Below are 24,431 nucleotides of genomic sequence, written 5' to 3' on the forward strand. Positions count from 1 at the left end.
ATGATTGGTTGCTGACCTGCATAGGACGTCACAAACAAACTATTTTCAATAGCACAATCTCTCAAATGACAGATGATATTATTTCACCAACCAGAATTGCCTCGTCTTATGCCTAGGGCACTCGGTTAGACAGATGACCTGCACGGATTACTCCAGATTCCAGAAAAATACAGCACTAATCTTTAGAGTTTAAGAAATATATCCTGTTTTGCCAAACGAAACAACTAAGTTCTAATCATTAATAGTACTAACTGTGAATAAAAGCCAAAATGTAATATATCTAAAAAATCCAATTAAAAAGTCAAAGACTTGCCACAAGTCTAAGCATTCATAATTTTGATTATAATATTATGCTATGAATTTGAGCATAATTAAAATATTTGTGTTTTGCCAAAATTAGAATGCATAACCTGAATTATTATTCTCAGTATAAGTTGTTTGAATTGATTTTCACAACATATAAAAACACCCTAAAAACACAGGTGCAAAGCCTTATTGCCAAATATTCGAATATAACTTTTATTTCCGATTAGTTCTTAAGCTATGTTTCATTTGGCAATACGGAATACTGTACTTGGAAGTATACGTATGTAGTGGTGTATAAATAAGTCGGGTATTTGGAACTTTCAGAAATATGCAGACTATAGAGGTTGTGCATATGGCGTATCACACCGTAAATATGGCGGACTACTCAAATGCATTCAACAAAAGCATGATTGCCATCTACCGCGACAGTTCGTCTCACACGCATATCAAATACCATCAAAGAGGTTGATGACAACATTTGATTGAACGGACTGCACTGCGCCATGATTACGGTAAAGAACACAGGTTCAAATCCTTTGTTTGGAGCCAATCGATAAAAGCGTACAGGGCCTCTATTTAAGGTGGTACTACACCCCTGGCCAATTTTTGCCTAGTTTTGCATTTTTCTCACAAATTATAACGCATTGGTGACAAGTAAGATATGTATATTATAGGGGCAAGGACTGCAACTACTGCGCTGAAAATTTTATTTCAGCACAGACAAGAGTTGTGGAGTTACAGTCAAAAATGAGGGAAAACCAATATTTGATCAATAAATCAATAACTACTTGCCTTGAGTCACTGAAATTCCAGTGTAGTAACTGGATTTCTTGCCCCTATTATATACATAACTTTGTTTACCAGTGTGTTATTAGTTTTTGAGAAAAATGAAAAAATAGTCACATTTACCAAGGGGTGTAGTACCACCTTAAGTCTAATATATTATTTATTTGTAATATACATGTATATGTAAATTTCAATGTTAATGTAAATATGTGACGTGTCATGTCAAAAGGAGACACTTTTGGGCAGGTTATCAATTTTGATGTTTTTACATATCTTAAATAAAGAGTATTTTGCTCCACAACGCCGTTTTCCCCAATGAAAACGTACATTCCTGAGATATTGAGTTCGCAAGTTATGGTATTATAAAATTGGAAATTGAGATATCAGCCTTTAAAAATATTATTGACAATTTTAAGAGTAGGGATTACCTTGAAAAATGTCTAAAAAAATATAAGATGCCAGTTATTTTCCGGTCTGAAACTATCAGACAATATTTTTAACATTAATAGCATCACAAATTCAAAATGTGAAAAAATCAACCCCGGGCAGATTTTTGGCTATTTCTCCATTTACGATCCTGCCCAAAAGTGTCTCCTTTTGACATGACACGTCACATATTGCAAATCACGCATTTCATAGGCTTGCATACTGTGACTTTTCAGCAATGCCAAAATATACATAGTGAATGCTCTCAGTTATCCAGGCATTAAAATCACAAAGTGTCAGGTGTCACGTGACCAGGCAAGCGTGTTACGTGCCTGATGAAGTCTTATGCAACGTATATAGCAAAGTTCCAGAAAAGATTTTAATTCTAAACATAATATAACTTTATTCTATATCATGTATGTTATACAGCTGAAATGATTTACAAAATAATTGTAACTCACATATTACAAAAGAAAAAATATAGCTTTTTCCTTCTTCGTTTGTATTTATGATATTAATTGGTTCGATGTATCAAGCAGTGTGGCTAGTGGGGGGGAGAATTAGTGTGTAGAAACACCCAAATTAGTTTGATTACTAACTCAATCAACAAAAGCAAATGTCAACCCCTTAAACCAACCCTAAATGCAAATTTCAACACTCCCTACCCCCACACCACCCACATAGTATAGAATTTAAGATTGGTACGGTAAAAAATAATTTCACCTTTATTTTACAGTACAAAAATTATGACCACCAGGAATTATGTGTGTTTTTCTATCAGACAACCGACCTGATAGGCCTACATCACTTAGCATGCAAAATACTTGCAATGACCACACTGATATTACAGACTTGACATTATGGAATATTTATTCGAGAAGTTCAAAAACCTGAAAGGGGTCGGCATGTAGTGAATTAACCTAAAATGGCGGATTTACGGAGCCTGAATTGAGTTTTGTGGAGAGTTTTTTTTTACTGCAGAATAAGTATGCCTACTGGATAGTTTATAAGGGACGCACCATTAGATATTCTCGGGGAGGCTAGGGAGTTTTTTGAAAAAAAAAAATTGCCTCACTGATAGGTAAAAAAAAAAAATTGCCACACTGATGAGTAAAAAAAATTATGAGTGAAAATTTTCCCCTACCCAGCTCTGTATTAAAGGTATACATTAAAATTGAAAAAGACAACTTCGCTGCCGAAGGTGGCGAAAAACACCATTTTGCTTCCAAAGGCAGCAAAAACAAAAATTTCTGCCTGACCCTAACTCCCTAGCCCCCCGATAATATCTAATGGTACGTCCCTAAGCATATGTTTGATAAAGTTGGTTATTATGTCAGACATGTCAGAGTAAAATGTAAATATTTTTCTACAGAAGCAAAATAAAATATAATTTATATAACAGAGTTGTTAAAAGTGTTTTTATTCACTGTAAATTGAAGAATGGAACTCTATTTAACTAAAGAATGATCGAATATGAATAAGACAAACCCTGTCTAATACCTGCTTTAGTGTTTATTAATGGATGGATACATATTTATATTATACGGTCCACAACTTATAAGTTCTCCCTAATACTTTTCAGAAATGTAAAAAATATAAAAAGATATGTATAGCCCTAATTGTCTTACACATGTGGACAAATTTATAGCGTCACACATGAATTAGACGTCGACCTGGCCTGCTGTATCCCAGTGGGCATAGGTTATGATTTCAACGTTGATACAACGTGGAAGTTTCAACATAACCTGATTTCAACCTGATTTCAAGGGACTATGGAAGGCTGACGAGGAAGAGGACAACATCTTGGACTAATGACGTGTAGCTGGTTTCTAACCAAGGAATGCAAGGTGCAACGCACTTGGCTTCAGATCGAGTGAGATGGCGTACTCTTGTGAAGACCACAGCAGCGCTATACAGCGCCACCTGACACAGAGACAGAACCATTTTGACTGAACGCCATGACGTGTGACGATATAATTTGGTCCATATGTGTAAAAGAAATACGGCTACCCATACCTTTTTATCTCTTTGCATTTTGTCAAATATTTTTCGATTTCTTCTAAAACGTATTTAGGGGGAATTTATAAGTTGTGGACCCTATATTTACCCTTTGTACGGATCTGCATTGTTACTACCAAAATGAGGGTCTCCTTTCAAACGCATGGACAAAAGATTGTCCCTTTTCACGTTTTTCTTGTTGTCACATGGTGTACGCGGTAATTGAAAACTAACAAGACACTCTTTGCAAGTATAACCTCGTTTTGTGAACAATGTGCAAAAGATAAAAATGAGGGCGAACGAATAAAATGGGGGAACACAATAATGTTTTAACATGTTTTAAATGTACAAAAGATAATCAATCAATCAATCAATCAATCAATCAATCAATCAATCAATCAATCATTCATTCATTCATTCATTCATTCATTCATTCACTTATACAATCAAAATCTTTACTTCATTCAAATCGAGAACAAATACACACATGTAAATGAGAAGATACTGAAAAGGCCAAAAGACGTGAAACAAACAATGCACCCTGGCCAAGTTTGTGCCTATTTTTGCACTTGTCTTATAAATCATAGCGCATTGGTGGTAAGTAAGATATGCATATTATAGGGGCAAGGACTACAACTACTGCACTGAAAATTCAGCAACTCAAGCCAAGTAGTTATTGATTTATTGATCAAATATTGGTTTCCCTCATTTTTGACTGTAACTCCACAACTGCTGTCTGTGCTGAAATAAAATTTCCAGTGCAGTAGTTGTAGTCCTTGCCCCTATAATATAAATATCTTAATTGTCACCAATGCTCTATAATTTTGAGAAAAATGAAAAATAGGCACAAAATTTGGCAGGGGTGTAGTACCCCCTTAACATATTTATTTTGGGCATAAGGTGCATACTTTATCTAATAAACCATTTACATACGCACACCCCCACATACATATAGGGAAAAAAGGGCAGAACAATGCAATTGGGTGACGAACATGTAGAACATATAATTATTTATTAAGATTTCTTAACATAATAACTTAGTATATCGCACAAGAAATGTTTTGATTTAGGGATAGTGTATAACTTGAAACTCTGTTGGTAAGCAAATGTTCTCAGTACAGATCCAAGTAAGTAAAATTAGGTACTCACTAGAAATATTTCGATTCCTTTTAGGAATCTTGTTCACTCTTGTTTGGTGAGTGGTGGTGTTTCTAGTTGTTATCGGCAATCTTTGTGACTGATCTTGATGACGTCACATGGGTTGCTTGCCGATTGATGATCTGATCGTAGATTCGATCAACAACTAGAAACACCATCACTCACCAAACCAGAGTGAACAAGATTCCTGCGAGGAATCGAAATATTTCTAGTGAGTACCTAATTTTACTTATTTGGATATGTACTGAGAACATTTGCTTACCAGTGATTTATGAACGATCCTGTTGAATTTGTTCAGAGAATATATTTTTGGCTGCATTCTTCCGGTGTTGCTTAATATTATTGCATTCTGGTGTTTCGTTCATTTCTTGTATTATTTTGGAATCTAATTTGATTAAATATCATTTTATCATATTGGTCTTATTGTGACATCTGGTACGTGGATTGTTTTTCCGGATTTATTCATAAGGTGATTTATTATCGCCACCGGAATCCTCATTATTTTCTAGTTCTATATTCTCATCATCAATATTACATACATCTAATCTGTTGTAATGACATTTCGATTCGGCTGACATGGCTAAGGTGCATACATTTCTTGTGAACATCAAGGTTTCACATATTTTAAAGGAGCAGACTTGTTTCTTTTGGATGTTCTTTACATGTAATAACAATAATAACAATAATAATATTGATAATAATAATAATATTAATAATATAATAATAATAAGGTCGAAATTTCAAACTTTGTCCGATCGGGCCCAAAATTGGTAGGTGGAATCCTTGATACAAGGCAAATATATGCCCGAAATAAAATTGAGGTCAACAGAGGCCAAAGGTCATTAGGGAGGGGTCAAATTTTAAAATTGGTCAGATCGTGATCAAACTTGGTGGGTGGAATCCTTGATATGAGGGGAATATATGCGCGAAAATAAAATTGAGGTCAACCGAGGTCAAAGGTCATCACGGAGGGTTCAAATTTGGTGGGTGGAATCCTTGATATGAGGGGAACACGTAAAAAGTAAAAAATACAATCGAGGTCATCCGGGGTCAAAGTTCATCCAAAGGTCATTTACATTACCCGAGGTCAAATGTCATATAAATGAGAGTCAGATGTTAAAGTACGCCCAGTTGGGCTTAAACGTGGTAAAATAGAATTCTGAATGTGACTGTAACATAGTCAAAAGGGTCACCAGGGGTCAAACAGTATTGCTATCAGTATCACAGGAACAGTATCACTATCATGGCTACAGCCTCAGGTGCTCTTACAGCTATAGGTACACTAGTAATAATAATAATGATAATAATTAACAGCACTTATTGAGCGCATTATGAATAAATTTCCCTCAATGCGCTTCAATAAACAACAATACAATCAGAAATAAATATAACATCAAAAATATTTGATTACACAATAATAATGGCTTAAAGATTTAAATAAATAGGTTTAAAACCAGCACACAAATATAATCTAAATCTTTATCATACTTAAAAAATGTTCTATAAACAGACCAGCTGCTATAATATACACTAATACGATACGCTTTCTTTACACAATCTTATAAAATAGGTATAAATTTTTTTAAAAAGAAGTCCCATTCAGTGATTCCAGCGCAAGTATAAAAATATTAAAAATGTTTATAAATTGCTTAAAAGTGAAGGATAAGTCATTCAAATTGTCATTTGATATTATTGAAATTAAAAATTTGGCAAAAAACAAAGAAAACATCAGTATTGACAAAGTTGAAACCCATTCAGACTTTTCACTTCCTTAAAGATGGTAGAAGAGACTCAGAACATTGTGTCTTTATTATACATATCGCCGTAATTTTATTTTGGTATAAAAATATATTTAGTTTTATTCAAATGATTTGGAAGTTGGGAAAATTCATTTCTTTTGAGTGACCGCCATGGTCACCTAAGTATTCAAATAAACACTGAAATTGTCAGAGTTTATTCTCCTGAACTAGATGATCCACTACCCTTATTCGTTATACCCGATGGTTTACAAGGGCTTTTTGGTTGCTCCTCCTCTGAACTTGATGAACCTGATGGCTCGCACATTGGGTCATCTGCAAATAAAGGCAACATACCGATTTATAAAAAAAAAATTGAAATCAAGATTATAGTACTTTACATAAGGCTCTATGTTATGTCATCAAATTTCATGTACGTATAGTTTGACCTACCTACGACTAATCAGTCTGGAGTTATTGGCTAAAAAAGGTCAAAGGTTGGGTAATAATGGGGTTACACATAAAAAACCTATCCAATTTTAATGCACAAGTTGGTCTTGTTATAGTGCGGGCCTGGGGATAGGGCTCTTCGAAAATAAATTACGGGGATGTGCCACGCAGACTTTCGGATGCTGACATTCTCTATACCTACTTTTTGCTGTTTTTGCCACCCATCAGTATACCAATTTTTCACAAAAACACCCAAAAAGCGCCAAGATTTGCCCTAATTGGGCGCTTTTAGGGGCACTTTTGCCCACATGCGTCCAATTTGCCACATTGCCCTCCACTGAAAACCCACCCATCGATATACCAAAAGTGCTGAAAAGGTACCCCAAAACCGTGGCACATCCCCTTATACCTCCAACAAGAGAAGGCCACATTACACTATTGCGTCCAAGCGATCACGGGAGTATGTAATGTATGCTCCAATAAATGTACGTATTGGCAAATAAAAGTGGTTTCGTGTTCAAGGGGTGCTGTAATAGTCGAGCGGTCGTAAATACGACGCTTGTGCTTGACTATGTCAGTACCTGAAAAATGAGCAAAGTCTGAATGCAAGTCAACATTGTTTGTTTGGATCTAAAGATAAGTGGAACTTAATTGTTTAATTTGATGAATAATGTTAAATGTGTACGAGTACATGATGTAAAAAGCAGTTTTACAGACATTTATAGTAACCATGCAAGAAATATACAGATTAGATGCAAATTAAGGTGTAGCAGATCGTGCTTTCAGGGGCTAACTGCAATTATAAGAGTTTATTATAGAAATGGTCATAAAGTTCAAACAAAATTTGTGTGGTTGTGGCAAAAAGAAAATTTGTGTCAAAAAGCTTTTTGAAACGAAAATAATCATGAAAACTCAGCACAGCAAAAGTACACTTCATAGAAAGTTGTAAAGTATTATAAATACAATTTTGATAAATATTTATATTCAAAAGAAAAGCTGATATGAAAAATATTGGCATAATTGTGAAAGTTTTATCAGAAAACTTTTCGGTCTATGTTAAACAAAACTATACAATCAAAAGAGGGCTTACAGAAATTTAGTATTTTTCGGTATTGTATTTTTTAATCTATTTTGTTTCACCGTCTTGTTTTCACCGTTTTGTTGCTGTCTTTATCCTGAGTTGGGAAACCCGGAAACATCACCTGGGGTCAACTGAACATTTCATATTTAGAACTCTTCGCGACAACTACGTCGAAGTTTGAGATTTGTATTTCGCTGTAATTACAACAATTATTCAAGTCATCGCTTCAGTGAATTTTCATACGTTGTGTGCGCCGATATCGACACTACATAGTATTTAACTTTTCTTCGGCACAGGATGTGTTGTATAATGATGAACGCCGAGCTGCAAAATATAACTCGCAGAAATAACACCTGTTGGTGTAGGAATTCCATCGCTAATTATCGCGAATGTGCACCAATAAAATTAGGGTTTGGTGTTTGTACTTCAGTTGGGAGTGACGCCTGTACAGCCAATTCAAATCGTTACATTGAATAAGACCTTTTGACCGAGACCTCCTGTTTTCTTGAATATGCTGTATTTGTTGATTAACTAAATTATTGTTAAGTTAACAAAGATCAGCTGAGATATCAAGCTTGCATGATGGCTCACATCTTTCATAATTGACTCACATGTACAAGTGTATGATGCAACAATGTTATTGCATGTTGCTCCGTTAAGACATGAGGAACTACCACATGCGTGATTACTGAAAATTCAAAGAGAATCGTCATGTTATAATTTCAGAGCCACTTTGAAAAGGCCTATTTTTGGTTGGTGGCAATATATGCTTTTCAGTAACTGTGGATGGAAGTTTGTTCTGTGTCTCGATATTGAAATCGATTTTCCAGCACATAACATGTGTTCGCGCTGCCCAAGATTAATCTATTATGCAGTTACAATATTAATTTCCAATACATTAACATAAGTACTTACTGATCTCACAATTCACTCCAACGAAACCCATAGGACACGTGCAAACATAGCCATCTATGTCATTAGTGCAGGTACCTCCATTCTCACATGGTTCACTTAAACATCCATTTATATCTAATGAAAAGGACACATTCATCAATAAAGAGCAGTTAGTTACTTCGATTTCAAACAATAAATAAGAACAATTAAGAAAAGTCCATCCCAATCAATAGGACAGGTTTCACACAATTACATTATGTGTTTCTCTATCATTAGGAAATGAATTTGGAGAAAACCTTCTGTTAATAAAATACTATGCTGAGCCACCAGCCTGGGTGGCTCACGCTCCAATAATTTCAGATGATTGAGCTCAGTAATACATCAAAGAATGTCGTCCAATTCATGAAAACAAATAGATAATCAGCTTATCGGATTAAAAGCTTAGAGGGAAGGTCTTGCTGCTCAGCGAGTGTTTGTAATTATCAGAAGGTTTTCTCCAAATTCATTCTCTAATGAAAAGGTGTGCTATTTCAGGGAGTGATCGAGAGTGATCAATAAGCAAAATATGTAATAATACAAGCTTGCACAAACTTGCATGGATGCATATTTGATTAGCTAATTGCGTGATAATATAATCAGGACAGTAGGTGAGATGTGAGACAAATAATACAGGCCGACATGCAAGGATTGTTAAATCAGGATGTAACAATTGCTCATTAACATGTGTCCAATTATTATGTAAATACGGTGATGTTATTCAAATGATGTCCTGATCTTGCTAGATGGCGCTAATAATGTTTGCAGACAGAGCTTGACTCGAATTCCATGTTGAGTCATAGCATCTTCTCTGGTTGGGTTAAATATGCGCAATTAAATAGCTGTTGTAAAAACTGGTTAAAATAAATGTAACGGTTCAATTTATTGTGTGTAAACTTCAAGTTCGTACTTGGCTTTTTAGCATCTAAAGAGCCGAGCCCGGGTGGAATCTAGCTATATATAGTAGTGTAAAATACTGATGTACCCCGTCTGAATGCTAGAATTCTATTAAAATGATTGATTTCTAACAGATAGATGTATAGCAAACCACGATTTATCAGCATTTAAAAGAGATGTTAACAGAACCAAGATAAACTATCGAGTGTACAAATGGCAATTAACTACCAGACCAGCCGCCAATCTTAAAAGCATCAGGCCACGTGCTTTCCGGGAATCTCGGCCACGTCACTGCATCTTCAGTGTGACCTCAGTCAAAATGTTTGGTTCACTTGTGCTTTACTCTAATACCGTAGTCAATATTATGAGATTTTCTTCACCTACTTATATAATCAATAATTCATGCTGGGAGCTAAATACCATTATATCTGATTAGAGAGATGGATATTCTTTTCACACGAGGACTTGAATGCAAACACACAGACAAATACGACGCCATAATGCAAGATCACGTGAAGTGTCATACGTTTTGTGGCTTCAATTACTCACTTGCATTTCATATTTTCACCTGTTATGTGTTTCCTTAGTATTGTCGACAGTAAGTCCTAATGTCGACATGACTTTAGCAAAATGGTGAACTAGTACATGGAGTAATATCAGATATCAAGTAGTAAATACAAACGTTATAACCTACCATTTACGGTTACATTAAATGACTTAGTAACCCTATTGCCATTGCTATCCACAGCTGTGTATGTTACTGTCGTAGTACCAATAGGGAAGGGATATCCAGGTTCATGAGTTGATGTCAGTGTAACTGATCCAGAATTGTCAGTGGCTGTTGGTTTAGTCCAGGTAATATTGACTATGTTTGATCCAGCGTCTACATCTCGCACTATGTTACCAGGGATACCGATTATCATTGGGGCTTCGTTATCTAAGAAAACAAGAATTGAAAACACGTTGAAACGTTTTCGATACCTACTTCTGTCAGTTTGGTTTCTTACAGTTGTACTTGATCTTTTTTCTTTGACAGGTTTTTTTTTTTTTTTTTTTTGGATAACTGTTATATGCGATTGATAACTGTTATATGCGATAGGTGCTGGAAAGCTAAGTTTGATCATAACACGTAAAATATTTAAGGCTACATGCTCTTTTTGGTTGAAAATTTTGGCGGGAAATAATCCCAACAAAATATGGTTCAAAAGTGCGTACACTACGAATATATACTGAGCTATTTACGGTGGGGTATCTATTGTACACTATTAGGGTAGGCCTACAGTATATCTTCCCACAAGTGAAAAGATGTGTCAAGCAGGTGCATACATAAGGGCGGTATATTCAAACGCTATTGTCTGGATCATTGAGTATCGATTGCGCACGTATACATGCAACACGGATGTGTGTGGTCCTCGCCAGGTTTTGACATGAATTACAAATGACGTCGTGAATGACCCAGCGTTTTCATTTTATTATTACTAAATTAATCGTCGTTCATCACGAGTCCTAAGAGTCGTACCAATTTGTATTAAATGAAAAACAAACAGACAAGTAGAGTCATATGTCTTTCTATTAACTGTATTCCTACCAAAATCTGATTTTCAATACACTAGAAACGTGTTGATATGTATATCTTTGAAAATCGCCGAATGTTAACCACAGTCACCGTGGCACAGTAGGCATCTTTAGCATTCATAGTGCAATTGGCAGTGGTTCGAACCCCGGTGAAAATTTTAGTATTTTTTATTCTTTTTACTACCCCTGAATGAAACTGATGGGTTACCCTTAAATTACTTTACCGATTCTCACATGAAGATTGTGAAGAAATACAATCATAACAGCATTATTCTCAAAAGATTTCGAAAGCTGAGAAAATCAGTTGAAATATATTCAATTAGCGGAAGTCTACACCTATACACATTAACATGAAAACAGGAATAGCCCATTTTTTTAACAACGAGCGAGCACTTATATAAGTTACTCACCTGTACAACTGTATTCAAATTCTAAGTCTGTGCACGGCTCATCAGGTCCACAAGGATTGGGTTCGCATTCATCACCATCTGGGAACAAAAATAAAACATCATTATTAGTTACATTGTTATTGATCAACTTTAAGGGATCCAAAATGAGCGTTTATTGCGTTTCGACAGTATTTTTGTGGGACATGAGAGCACCTCAGACCTATCGAATTGCATTCTGAATACGAAGCATGTCTTTCTGATATCAAATAATTTTCATTTTTTTAAATCACAATATAATACAAATTTTATGACAAATTATAAAAATTTGATATTTTTCAAATTTTTGATATATAACAGTCCTCGAAGTAAATTATATAAATCTAATAATATATTCTTAAAGTGTATGTAGCAGGGAGGAAAAGCCGACGGTCAATTGAACATTTTGACCTTTCATATTGATGGATTTTTTCCCCCACAGCCCTAATTTTTTTTTGTGTTTTGGGAAAAAAAAATCCATATCTTCAATACGAAAGGTCAAAATTTTCAATTGATCGTCGGCTTTTCATCCCACTTACATACACTTTAAGTATAAAACATCAAAATTATAAAGTTTACTTCAAGTACTGTTAAATATCAAAAATATCAATTTTTAATAATTTGCCATAAAATGTGTATAAAAATGCAAATTTCAAAAAATCAAAATTATTTGATATCAGAATGACATTCTTCGTATTCAGAATGCAATTCGATATGTCTGATGTGCTCTAATGTCCCAAAATAAATACTGTCCAAACGTTCATACCCCAGCCCTTAATCTTCAATCTATCTTACAAACATATTATAATAATAAAACACCTGACAAAAGGTAAAAAAAGGACATTGTCAACAGGAAGTAAAGGTCATACATCAGTCATTCACCAGTATCATACTGCTGATGACGGAGTATGGTTACTCTGAAATTATTCAGACAGAAACGTGAATGTTGTTGACTAGTTTTAAACTTTTCTTTGATAATAAAACACTTGAGAAAGTTTCTGCAATCTTATTGGCTCTTAGCCGTATAACACGGTTCAGCGCGTGCGGGTCGACGTAATACGCGTGCACTCATTATTTGAACCAATCGGTTGATAGCAATAACAAGACTGACCGATTCTAAACCGCAGGTAATTCCTTGTAAAATGATTTATTATATTTGGTATACTTATGATATTGTTCATTTGAATTGAAGTTAAGGGCTCTGGTATGAGCGTTTGGACAGTAATTTAGTGGGACATGAGAGCACACCAGATATATCGAATTGCATTGGGAATACGAAGAATGTCCTTTTTTGAAATTCGGGATATAATACAAATGTTATGACAAATTATTAAAAAAAAATTGATATATAACAGTCCTCGAAGTAAACTTTGTAAATCTAATGATAATGTAGCTGGGATGAAAAGCCGACGATCAATTGAAAATTTTCACCTATCATATTGAAGATATACATTTTTTGGGTGTTTTGGGGGAAAAAGCCATATTCATTAGATTTATAAAGTTTACTTCGAGGATGGTTGAATATCAATTTTCAATCATTTGCTATAAAACGTTTATTATAGCGCAAATTGTACATACACCTCAATTTTACAATTTTACTCGCATTTAAAACAAATAATGTCTACATCTAATAATCATTCTATGATGCAAATTAGAAACTCAGTACTTACCGATCTCATATGTAATACTAAATCCTTGCTTTACAACATTCCTATCGGTGAAAAAATAAAGCCATAACTTGTCTGTATCATAGGTAACCGTTCTATTGTTTTCCGGTATAGCACTTATACTCTCGACATCATATTCTACAAGTCTTTTACCGTAATCAAACGTATCGCCCAAGCCTATTGCAATGAAGTCTTTATCGGGCTCCAATTGAACATCGTTGTAAGTAAGTCTTATCTGTTTGGCATCAGCAGTACCGATGAAATAGTAACAATCGAGCCTATTACTATAGTCGTCAGGGTAATTTGGCGAAATCAACTCCCCTTCTTTCTTTCCGAATTGGTATGGCTGATGACCGATTGGATTGCATTGTGCTGAAGTTCCTAACAAAACAAAAATAATTATACATTTAAAAAAAAGTAACCTGCATTTGCTCTGTAATTCGCTATTATACTGCTCATGGGATAATTATGATTGTACTCATCCTATACTTCGGTATGTTAATTCCGCCTTTGAGTTAAATACAACTTTTCATGTCTAAATTAGTTGTGGTACTATTTACATTAGTATTGGTATTTTTTTTTTTGAGTTTGTTTTTTAAATGTATTTTTTTTTTGTATTCAACAATGTTAAATGTACCTACATATTTGGTGATGTTAATAAATAAAACTGAAACTGACACTGTACTGCGGACACTTTTTGGTGCAATTTGAAAACTGAATCATATTTGGGTAAATTTTTAAATCCTGCACGTTAGAACACTCCATTGAATCAAATGTGACCTCAATAAATAAAGTTACAAGCAATTGATTAGACGAGAGTCAAGTTCTAAAAGTAGCAAACTAGCCTATGCAAGGCGAAAAGATTCCAACAACGCAACAAAGAGACAACACAGTTTCTTCAGTGAAGCTTTATTTAAAGCAGTAAGTTTTTATTACATTAACTTTCTTCTCTATACTTTTTATAACTTTCATTTTATTGTTCAGTTTACTTTGTTTCAGTTTCCTTTTGTTTCTTTTGATTTAAATCAGCCGTTCACCACTCACAAACCAGAGGTCTAGTCCGTGGATTTTTGAATAGGCCAGTATGTCACTTTTAAAACTGAACCTTCGTCTATTCAAATGCTTGTAACTTTGCTTCTTGAGGTCACGTTGGATTCAATGGGGTGTCATAATGTGCAGGATTAGAGAGTGGATTTATTAAACAAGGATAGTCTTTAAAAAGACAAAGTTCACGGATCACGCGGTGTATAGTATATTGTTCCAACTTTCATATCTAACTAAACTGTGCATTGACTTGACAAAAAATAAGTTGCATAATGGCTCTTTTTAAAGTTGCATAATGGCTCTTTTTAAAAACTCATTTTGCATTTAGGTTTTTAAGCCAACATGTTTTAGCCTTATACTGAACTTTATTCATGGTGTGCAGAAGTCCCTACTGTACAGGTCCGCATTGCCACATTCTAGACCTGATGCATGATGCATATAATGACGCTTAGGCCCTTCACAATTAATTCTTAGTTTAATGTTTAGGATGTAACACATTGTAACTTAACGATTAATAATTAATTACTTATTACTTTCTTTATTTAAAAACGAGTGGGCACAGCCCAATATCAATGGTACAGTTTTGCACCGTAGATTTAATTATACTAGCGGTCACCCGTCTCTCGCGGTCACTGGCTTTTGCGGCACCGTCTTTGCGTATGGTAAAAGGTACAGATAATTTGTGTATGTAAATGATTTATTTATAATGCGATTAATAGTATGAGAGGAAATTATCATTTAGAAATATAACAGCCTATACATATTTTTGACCATTTCCATATAGTTCAGTGATCGAATCAAGTCAGATTGCCACCACACCATCATGCGCACCGTTAGAAAGGCTTGCCCCCTGTGGGATGTTGGCCGCCCTGATATTTAGATTTTATGCATTTGTGCATACAGTACTCTTTAGCCCATTTGGGACATATCTGTTGTACTTCGTAGCCCATTTTGGACCATTTCTGCCAAAACTTTGCCACCTTGAAATTTGTCTTCCCCCCTGAAAAGTCCCTCAGTCTGGATACACCAATGAGCAGATGAATACAATTTCCACATTTCCTTCTTGCTCCCTGCATTTATTGCACTTTTTATTTTTTAGCCCATTGTGGATAGGGTACCATTAAACCGCTCTTGAAATTTGTCTTGCCCCTCTCTGAAAAAGTCCTTGCTACACCACAGAGCAGATGAAACAATCTTATTCACATTTCCTTATAAAAATATCTCTATAAATCAGACAAACTTACAATGCATGTACAGTGATGATAACAAAGCACACCGACATCGCCCGGTTAATAATTACATTATACAGCCAGAGACACTGAAATGAATACCGGGATCGATACACGTGAATGTGCTATGCACGATTGATATTCAGACGATAAATCTTTGGATACCGCATACCGGGGTAGAAAATGATGAATATATCCCGTAAATGATTTCGTATAAAGAAACCAGATTTGGTTCCTTGCACTTGAATATATATGTTCAACGGATATTATCGTCGTTAGCTAGCGTCTTGAGAAAGAAGCGAGCGTCTTGAACTCAAAAACTGACAGAAATATTCTGATTTTCTGATGTTTTACCTGAGTGTTTTACCCTACGATTTGTTCTGATGGAAGCCAAACATAGCCTATTTCACCCTTTTTTAATTTGTCTTCGGTACCCAAAGCAAGTATTTTGCTTGGAAAAGTATACCCTTTTTCCTGATTTTTGGCGTTTTTGACATAAGGCGGCATAGGAAGCGCAACACGTGACGTACGAGGCTGGCGAAGATACAGGGCTGACAGCCCCATTCAAAATATACGGTTAGCAATTACAAATGGAAAATTAACATACTTGCAGTGTGGTACACGGTCGTACCCGACGGTTTTAGAGTAAGATAATTTTGCTTTGACACCACATAACAAATTTAGAATTGTTTATGAAGATTTCATGATTATGTGTTAATCCAATGGCGACCTCAAAATTGGCGATATCGCTTCCATCACCGCCTGCCTAAACAGGTACAGCGCTGTACTTGCCCAATGCTGAAAAGCAACCCTTTTTACTTGTTTTTGCCAAAATAATGTAGACTGGAGTTTTTAATAGCCTTAACAATTCGCCAAAGTGCCTAATTTAAAATAAGAAAAATAAATAAATACATTTTTGGATTTATAAAGCGCCTTTCTCCAGATCTTAGGTGACTCAAAGCGCTGATATTTCGCTGCAATGGTGAATCATCACAATCAGATCGCATCAACTGGGTTGCTGTCGAACGGCGCACACCTATCCGCATTTAGATTGTAACATCCACCAATTATCTGTGCAGCTCCCCAAATTCCATTGGATGAAGGAAGTTTTTGATAACCAAACAACTAATCACCGATTTTTGCGATACAGGATTAAACCGGAGAACCCGGAGAAAACCTGCAAGAGCGAACATGGAATCGGGATAAACCAAGTGCACATGAGTCCTTGGGCCGCGCCGGGGCTTGAACCCGGGACCTCAGTGGTGCAAAGCGAGGGAATAACCGCTGCGCTAACTCGCCCTCCCGAGTAGATAGATGGCAATTATGGTTGATTTTATGTATTGACATTAAATAATTCAATGGTGGTATTTGTTTGTTTAGCATCATATTATTATAGTTAAGATGATCAAAGTAAGAAAGTAATAAATTAATGTAATTAAAATGTCATTTAACGGAGGAAATGTCAAATAAAATTCAAATAATTAAATATTTTGCAATTCTCAATTTTGGAAACAGCAAACTAGTTCACTCCGTGAACAAAAAATAGATTTACCCAAATATGGTTTAGTTTTAAAATTAAGATTTTTTCCAAGTGTACGTTTCTGTTCTGGCGCAGTATATTTCAAAACCAATATTGCAACCGTTAACCACTAACATTTCAACATAGCCTGGGGATGAGAGTATGAGGACCAGAGGTGGTGCAGCGGCTGTATCGGCGCATTACTGATGAAATCTTGCGCACGGAAGATGAAACGTTTACAACGTGAGTAAAATTCTGGACTTGTAAAACAAAATCTGATATTAAACACTAACATTTCAATTTTAATACCAAATTAAAAACAAACATAATTATTTATTTAATGAATATGATTGTGCCCCCTTGTTGCCTAAACCAACGTGTCTGGAATTTTACCCGTTTAAAGCCATAATGTGTGATTTGCTCCACAGCAACGCCCTCGGTATTTTTTCAAATTTCTACTTGTTGCACCATTTTAATGGCCGTTGGTGTACATAAATGCTCTGTGAAAGACTAAACCTGAATTGCTTTAAATACAGTAAAATTTAACATCTATAATAAAACCGGGTCTCACATATTGTAAGCGCTGTCCGTCTTGACGTATAATCTGTGTGCATATCGAAATTCGTCTTACGTCTTGTTTGTTCGTCTTAGCTGTGTAAAACTACGCCAATATTCATGACACTATATTACGTTCAGCGAACTGATACACGCATTGTTGGCGCTTGAATGAAATAGCAATTTTCTTCGTTTTACCTCATTTGTTTGGCTCGAAATTAAAATGGGGCAATGTGATCAGTAGCTATCAGTGAAAACTAACATTTAAATAAGAATCTATTCTTAATGCAAATCACACAATATTGCTTTAACTAAACTTACCACCTATGTCGTCAAGTTCACAGTATTGGCCATGGAAACCAACAATACATTCACAGAAGGCAGCACCGCTTAGCTTCGTTACACAACGAGCAAAATTTTGGCATACGTTATCAATGCATTCTGATCCTACTCCAGTATCCTGTCCTGATCCACAACTTGCTGTTAAAGCAATCACCAGCAATGTGAGACTAAACGAGATCGAGTCCATACTGAACAGCTGCTGTTCCCTGGGAGATATTGAAAAAGTAAAATGGTGGCTGGTTAGAATGTTTTTTTCTACTAGTATAATGAAAGACAGAGATAAAAGATTAGTTCGCGTCTGAAACTAGACAGAAAATGCCGTACTGCGCAGGGCGGCAACCAATCACGGCGCGTTTCTGCCCTGACATCAGGCGCGAACTAGTCTTTTTATATCTGTCGTGCATTATATCGAACTTCACCGTGGTTAAATCGGCTAGTCCAGAAATATGAGGATTTAAGAAGTCTTGGTTTTTGTTTTGTTTGCAAATACATTTTTTCCTGGATGCTGGATTTCCGTAGTAGATGTGTAATTGTCTGGATTTTCAAATTTGCATTATATCCAGTTTTCATATCTTCTATGGGAGAAGGTCAACATTTGGAATAGCCAAATACAATTATTATGCTACGCTATTGTCCTCTATGACGTTATTTTACAGAGTTCTGCTTTTTGTTAAAAAAATATGAGAGTGGACTAGTATTGCAGATATACTCGATAATGTAGATTTTTATTACACTAGAAGGTTCACAATATAATGTAGTAAAGCGACGCGACAACTCAATCATATCTATAGCGGCCTTTGCAGTTCACAAGAGTTTGCAAAAACAACAACTTGTAAAATATCATAAAATGGACTAAGGTGAAACAATAAAACACAACGCAAAAAGTTCCTCACTTCCATAATTCGTCATCTAAACATGCTCATGTTATTGACAATTTCATTGACACTATGTTTACAACATCTTTGTTAGCTCCAATTTGATACCGCATTTAGCCAAAAACTCTCAATAAGACAAATATTGATACCAGTGCAGTGTAGGCAATTTGGAACATTTTCAAAATGATCACGCAATTTGAATTCCAGGTATGGCCAAGCTCGATTGCCCACGACGAGCCCCTGTTGAACCCAAGTGCCCCCTTTTATTTTTGATTAAAAATGGTGATTTACATAAAGTAGCGCAAATCGTAGTTGGTTACTTTCCCTATTGTGTAACCAAGACCTCTTGTGAATATGACTCAATGTATTGAAAAGGAATAGGTGAATTGTTGCATGCCCCTGTAAGTTGACTACCACTGCGAATGGTTCTTAGCGGCACGTCCCTTTATTGTTGTTTAATGTTTTATGGAATAATGTGGGGCCGTAGTGATGATCAGCGGCATCTACAAAGTGTGCTGAGGCTTCACGGTGGATCAACGTCCAGGCGTTATGCTTGTACGTAGCGCACTATAAATCACTGCGCTTTTTTAAACTTAAAGGAGTATTTCGTGATCCTAGCATCCTCTATTTACGTCATTTTTCATTAGATATCCACGAAAAAAACATATTCCCTAAATTTCAGTTGATTCCGATTTTGCGTTCGCGAGTTATGCATGATTATGTGTATTACACTGCTCCATATACAATGCGTTGTAGTTTCGTACTGGTGCACCAGAACGAAATTCAAATTTCACGATATCTTTGCTAACCGAATTAATCTGCAAGAAATATTTTGTACATAAACATTATGTAGCCAGAGGTTTCCAGTGATATAAAAATCTCAACTTTTTTTGAGAAAAGTTGGGGATGAGGCTATGGATCACGAAATGCCCTTTTAAGATCTAAATACACCTAAAAAAATAATGATTTGACTGACATAATGCTACACACCAGCAAAAAACCAAATCTTGTAGATATGTTTTTATATTCTTGTTAAAAAATATTTAAAATTGTAACATTTGTTGAGATACACCATACACCATCACTTACCAAAGTAGCTTCCAGACAACGCTGCTTCTGGTGAATCCCAGCTGGAACTTGCGGTTTAAAAACAAAATTTTCCAAAGATGTGGTTGATAAATTGAATCATCAGCAGCATTCATCTGTTCATCGAAGTTTGATAATCATACAATGTAATGAACATTTCTGGGGGTGCTATATATATCCATTTAATGTATTTCACTGGGGGAGTAAGGTGATGTAGATACGCAAGTTGTGAGTAATATTGTGAAATCCTAACCCCATACATTATAAGTGTGCCGAGGACATTAGGGTTTGGCGCAGCACACTAATTATCACACCTGTTTGTGAATGGTTGTATTATTTAAAGCGTTTTGACGTAGTACATGACCGATATCATGGATATAATCGAATATGGACTTGTTGTTACATCATTCGAGCGGCAAAGTTCACATTCCATCGAAAGGTGTTTCGTTTCAGTCTACTTTCATAATTAATCACAATTTTGAAACCATGGAAATAAACCGATGTTTTAAAAAGTGTACTTTGTAAAACTTCATACTCGGAGGTCACAAAATAGCCTTACGGACCCGCCTTACAGTTAGTTGTCTATTAAAGGGATGGAAATATTGTTGAAAGTTAATTAAAATAGTTTATGAATAAAGGATTAGTCTATAGAAGTAAACTATTATAACATTTAAATACTTTTTAGAGAGGTTTTCTAGAACGACTCTCGAAAAATTTGATTTCTTTACAGTGCCTTTAAATGTTCAGGTCAAAATATATAGGTCACGACGCACGATGGTGTTCTTAGAGATCGTATTATACATTTTGCGCCAAAAATATGAACTGGTCGAGTAAAGCTTGTCACTACCTATCATACCTAGGCCTGATTATAAATTTCAGCGCATTGCATCATTCGCATAAAAACTGAGGTTTCCCCTAGTGTAATGAATTTTAAGAATCTAAAAGGTATAGACGAATCCATTTTCACGCATTCCTGCTCCTCAATGGCAGCCATTAGCCGCGACGGGTACCCAACTATCCCACCTAAAATGTGGGATGATGCGGCCTTGAAGGGTATTATAAACTGCTTTCTCTCACCCGTGTAACATGTAAACAAAAGAATGATGACAGTTTACAACACAAAAGAATCTAACATCGAATTTTAAGCGGGTTTAATCCACCCAATTGTGTACGCACAACACCTGTTTGGTGCATGCGGGTACCCAAATATGGCCGACCAAATCCTGACCATGACTTGGCTTGTTGGATTCGTCTATAGCTATTCGCCAGCGAAGTGGTTACATAATTCCTTGGTAACTGGATCACGCACCTTTGGCATTGACAGTACATGCCATAGACTTTGTGATGCGATCATTTTGATCGTGGTGCATAACTCAAAAGCGTGATCCAGTTGACATAGGATAATCGGATTACACGTAACATTTCGCTGGCGAATTATGAAAGACAGAGATAAAAAAAAAAAGACTAGGTCGCGTATGAAATTCTTACAACTAGACAGGAAATATCGTACTGCGCAGACGTCAGACGCGATTTAGTCTTTTTATCTCTGTCTTTCATTATAGTCTTGTCCTGTTATTTCTGTTATTTACGTTAATAGATAAAGTGCATGTGTGAAAGTGTATGAAGTTCAATGGTTAAGTTCAGCATTTATTTCTAATTTCAGTCATTGGGATTGAATGACAAATTGAGAGAACAAAGTTCCTGTGGCAACACAGTATGTTATATGATAGTTGCCATGATAATGTCCCACAGGGAAAACTGCTATTATCTATATACCAGCATCCTTGGTACTACTCACTACCAATTCCAGAAGAATACAGAACTAATTTTGTGGGATTAAAAATGTTATCATGTTTTGCCAAGTGAAACATAGCTAAATCTTAATCCTTTAGTTACCTCTATATACTGGCAATAAAAGTCAAATTTAAAATAGTTTGTGATGTGAAATAGCCCAAAAACATGCAAATTTGCATTACTTATTACAATTTCAGTCACAAAGTTCAAAGACTTGCCACAAGTATTTGCATTCAAAATGTGTAGTATATGCTAGTAGTTTGCTCATAAATTTAATATTTTATGTTTAATTTTGATAATTAGTTATAAAAAGATATTAGAAAATGTGTCTTTCAAAAATTGGAATCCATAACCTGAAATTAGTATTTAGCTTGATTGTCACAGCATACGAAACACACCCTAAAAGCACATGTTTTTGGCCCTTATTACAACAAATGGCCAACTATTGAAATTGGACTTTTATTGCTACAGGTTTTAGATTTAGATTTAAGACATGTTTTATTTAGCACATCAGCATTAGCACAATCTAATTTTTAATACCATCAAATTAGTGCTGTATTTTTCTGGAATCGGGAGTAGTATACGGCATTCGGTCAGTCTGTCCAAGTAACCATGGTAACAGAGCTGTCATTGCACTTTCCGCGATCCCTCTTGCTCTAAGCTAATGACCCATGGAATAGTGGGCTGTTAGGTCAGGGGTATTCCACTTTTATGTGTCATACCTGTAGACCACTATTTCCTAGATTGCACAACAACTTGAAACAATAAAATGTCTGATTGGTGCATTTTATGATATTATGCCTAGGTACATACCATAATTAAAGACAGAATTAAAAAGACTAGTTTGCGTCTGACATCACTGCCAATCAAATTCCCTACGACTATTGATTGGTTAATAAGGCGTAAAAGTCTGCGTAAAAGAATGTCGATTCATCTGGTGCTGAACGGAGAAAATTGGGAGAGAGAGTTGGCGCAGCGATTGTTCCCTCGCCTTGCACCACTGAGGTCCATGATCCAGTCATGTCTACAGTAGAATTCACCACGACCTTTGCAGGACCTTTGATCCCCATTAAAAGCTATTAAACCAAGATAACACTCATTGAAAACAGCTCAACTGATTAAATCAGATCTTCTCTGGTTAAATCCACACTACACATGTTTCTGTTTTACCTGTGCGGTATTGCAATGAGCTGGTATTATAGTTTCAGTTGGGTAACTGATTATAAAGCAAACGCAAGGTAACAATACTATGTGAACCTTTGTTTACAAAATGAGACAATAGTCTGCTTATTGTTAACAAGCATTCTTGAAAATGAGAAACATAATGGTTGTAGACTTAACACGGTTTGGAAATAATTTCTTCATATTTTTTGGTGTTATCTGTCGTTTACTTATCCTTCCTAAAACACAAAAGTGCGAATATTTCCAAACACCTAAATTAGCTAAAAATTTAGGACATGTTACAAAACTATATTTTCTAGAATTTCAGAAGAGTACTTTAAATATTGGCCGGTTATTTTTTCACACAGTGACGTTAACTAGGCAATGTCCTATTACCTATAACATACACTAAAACACGAAAGTGCGAATATTTCCAAACATGTAAATTAGCTAAAAATTTAGGACATGTTACAAAACTATATTTTCTAGAATTTCAGAAAAGTACTTTAAATATTGGCCGGTTATTTTTTACACAGTGACACAATGGCCTATACTTCTAACATACACTATTAGTAGAGGTCACGCGTCAATGGTGAGAGCATTGTGTATAGAAAAACGAACAGTAACTGCAGTATGTCCAGGTTAAAGCCACTTCCGTGCCCAATACCTGTATGCGCATTTGGTTTATCCCGATCCATGCTCGCTCTCGCAGGTTTTCTGCGGGATCTCCGGTTTCCTCCTGCTTTCAAAATCGATGATTAGTTGTTTGGTTATCAAAAACTTCCTTCACCAAATGGAATTTGGGGAGCTGCAGAAAATGGGTGGATGTTACAATCTAAGTGCGGACAGGTTTGCGCCAGGTTCGGCTGCAGCCTAGTTGACGCGATCTGATTGTGATGATTAACCACGCAGCGAAATTATATCACAATCTACTCAATTGTATTGAAATTTCTTTTCTGCTAAAGTTCGCACATTTCTGGTGCACATAGGTTTTACATAATTATTTTACATGAAAAAACTTGATGTTTGTTTTGCATGTTCTTTTTACAAGCAAAACACTTTTCTTTATTTGCCATTTATGTCTACACACATACAATCTTACAAAATAGATATAAATATAAATAAATAGATAAATCAGGGTGTAACAATAAACTTTATACAATTGCATTTTGACTTCTCAGGAAAAAACTAAAAGAGTTACGGCACAAACAATATATGCAATAGAATCAGTAATATCTTGGCTAAAAGAAGTCGTTTAGTTGATTTCTTTACTAGCTTGGGTTCAAAAGTTAATCAAATCGTCCAGAAAACGTGTTGGGCCACTTTTGCCATGTTTGCGTATATCAAGTTTGAACCGCGTAGATATGCGTATCGTGCATTAAACTTCAAAG

General features: G+C 35.5%; 2 protein-coding genes across 2 annotated transcripts in view; both read right to left on the reverse strand.

Annotated features, from left to right (window-relative positions):
• Window positions 1-6,627: 6,627 nt before the first annotated feature.
• On the reverse strand, window positions 6,628-13,406 carry LOC140170561 (sushi, von Willebrand factor type A, EGF and pentraxin domain-containing protein 1-like). Its single transcript, XM_072193907.1, has 5 exons — window positions 13,394-13,406; window positions 11,754-11,831; window positions 10,463-10,705; window positions 8,857-8,970; window positions 6,628-6,746 (listed from the first exon to the last, which is right to left on the reverse strand). The coding sequence occupies exons 1-5, from the start codon at window positions 13,404-13,406 to the stop codon at window positions 6,628-6,630; spliced, it is 567 nt and encodes a 188-aa protein (XP_072050008.1).
• Window positions 13,407-13,427: 21 nt separating this feature from the next.
• Window positions 13,428-24,431, reverse strand: part of LOC140170562 (fibropellin-3-like) — a 55,611-nt gene continuing 44,607 nt past the window's right edge. The window contains exons 2-3 of the mRNA XM_072193908.1: window positions 18,104-18,330; window positions 13,428-13,816 (exon numbers count right to left, since the gene is read on the reverse strand). Coding sequence (XP_072050009.1) covers window positions 13,428-13,816; window positions 18,104-18,311 — 597 coding nt within the window. The 5' untranslated portion in view covers window positions 18,312-18,330. The remainder of the gene's footprint in view (window positions 13,817-18,103; window positions 18,331-24,431) is intronic.

Source organism: Amphiura filiformis, chromosome 14 (genome assembly GCF_039555335.1).
Source record: "Amphiura filiformis chromosome 14, Afil_fr2py, whole genome shotgun sequence".
In the NCBI taxonomy this organism is placed as follows: Eukaryota; Metazoa; Echinodermata; class Ophiuroidea; order Amphilepidida; family Amphiuridae; genus Amphiura; species Amphiura filiformis.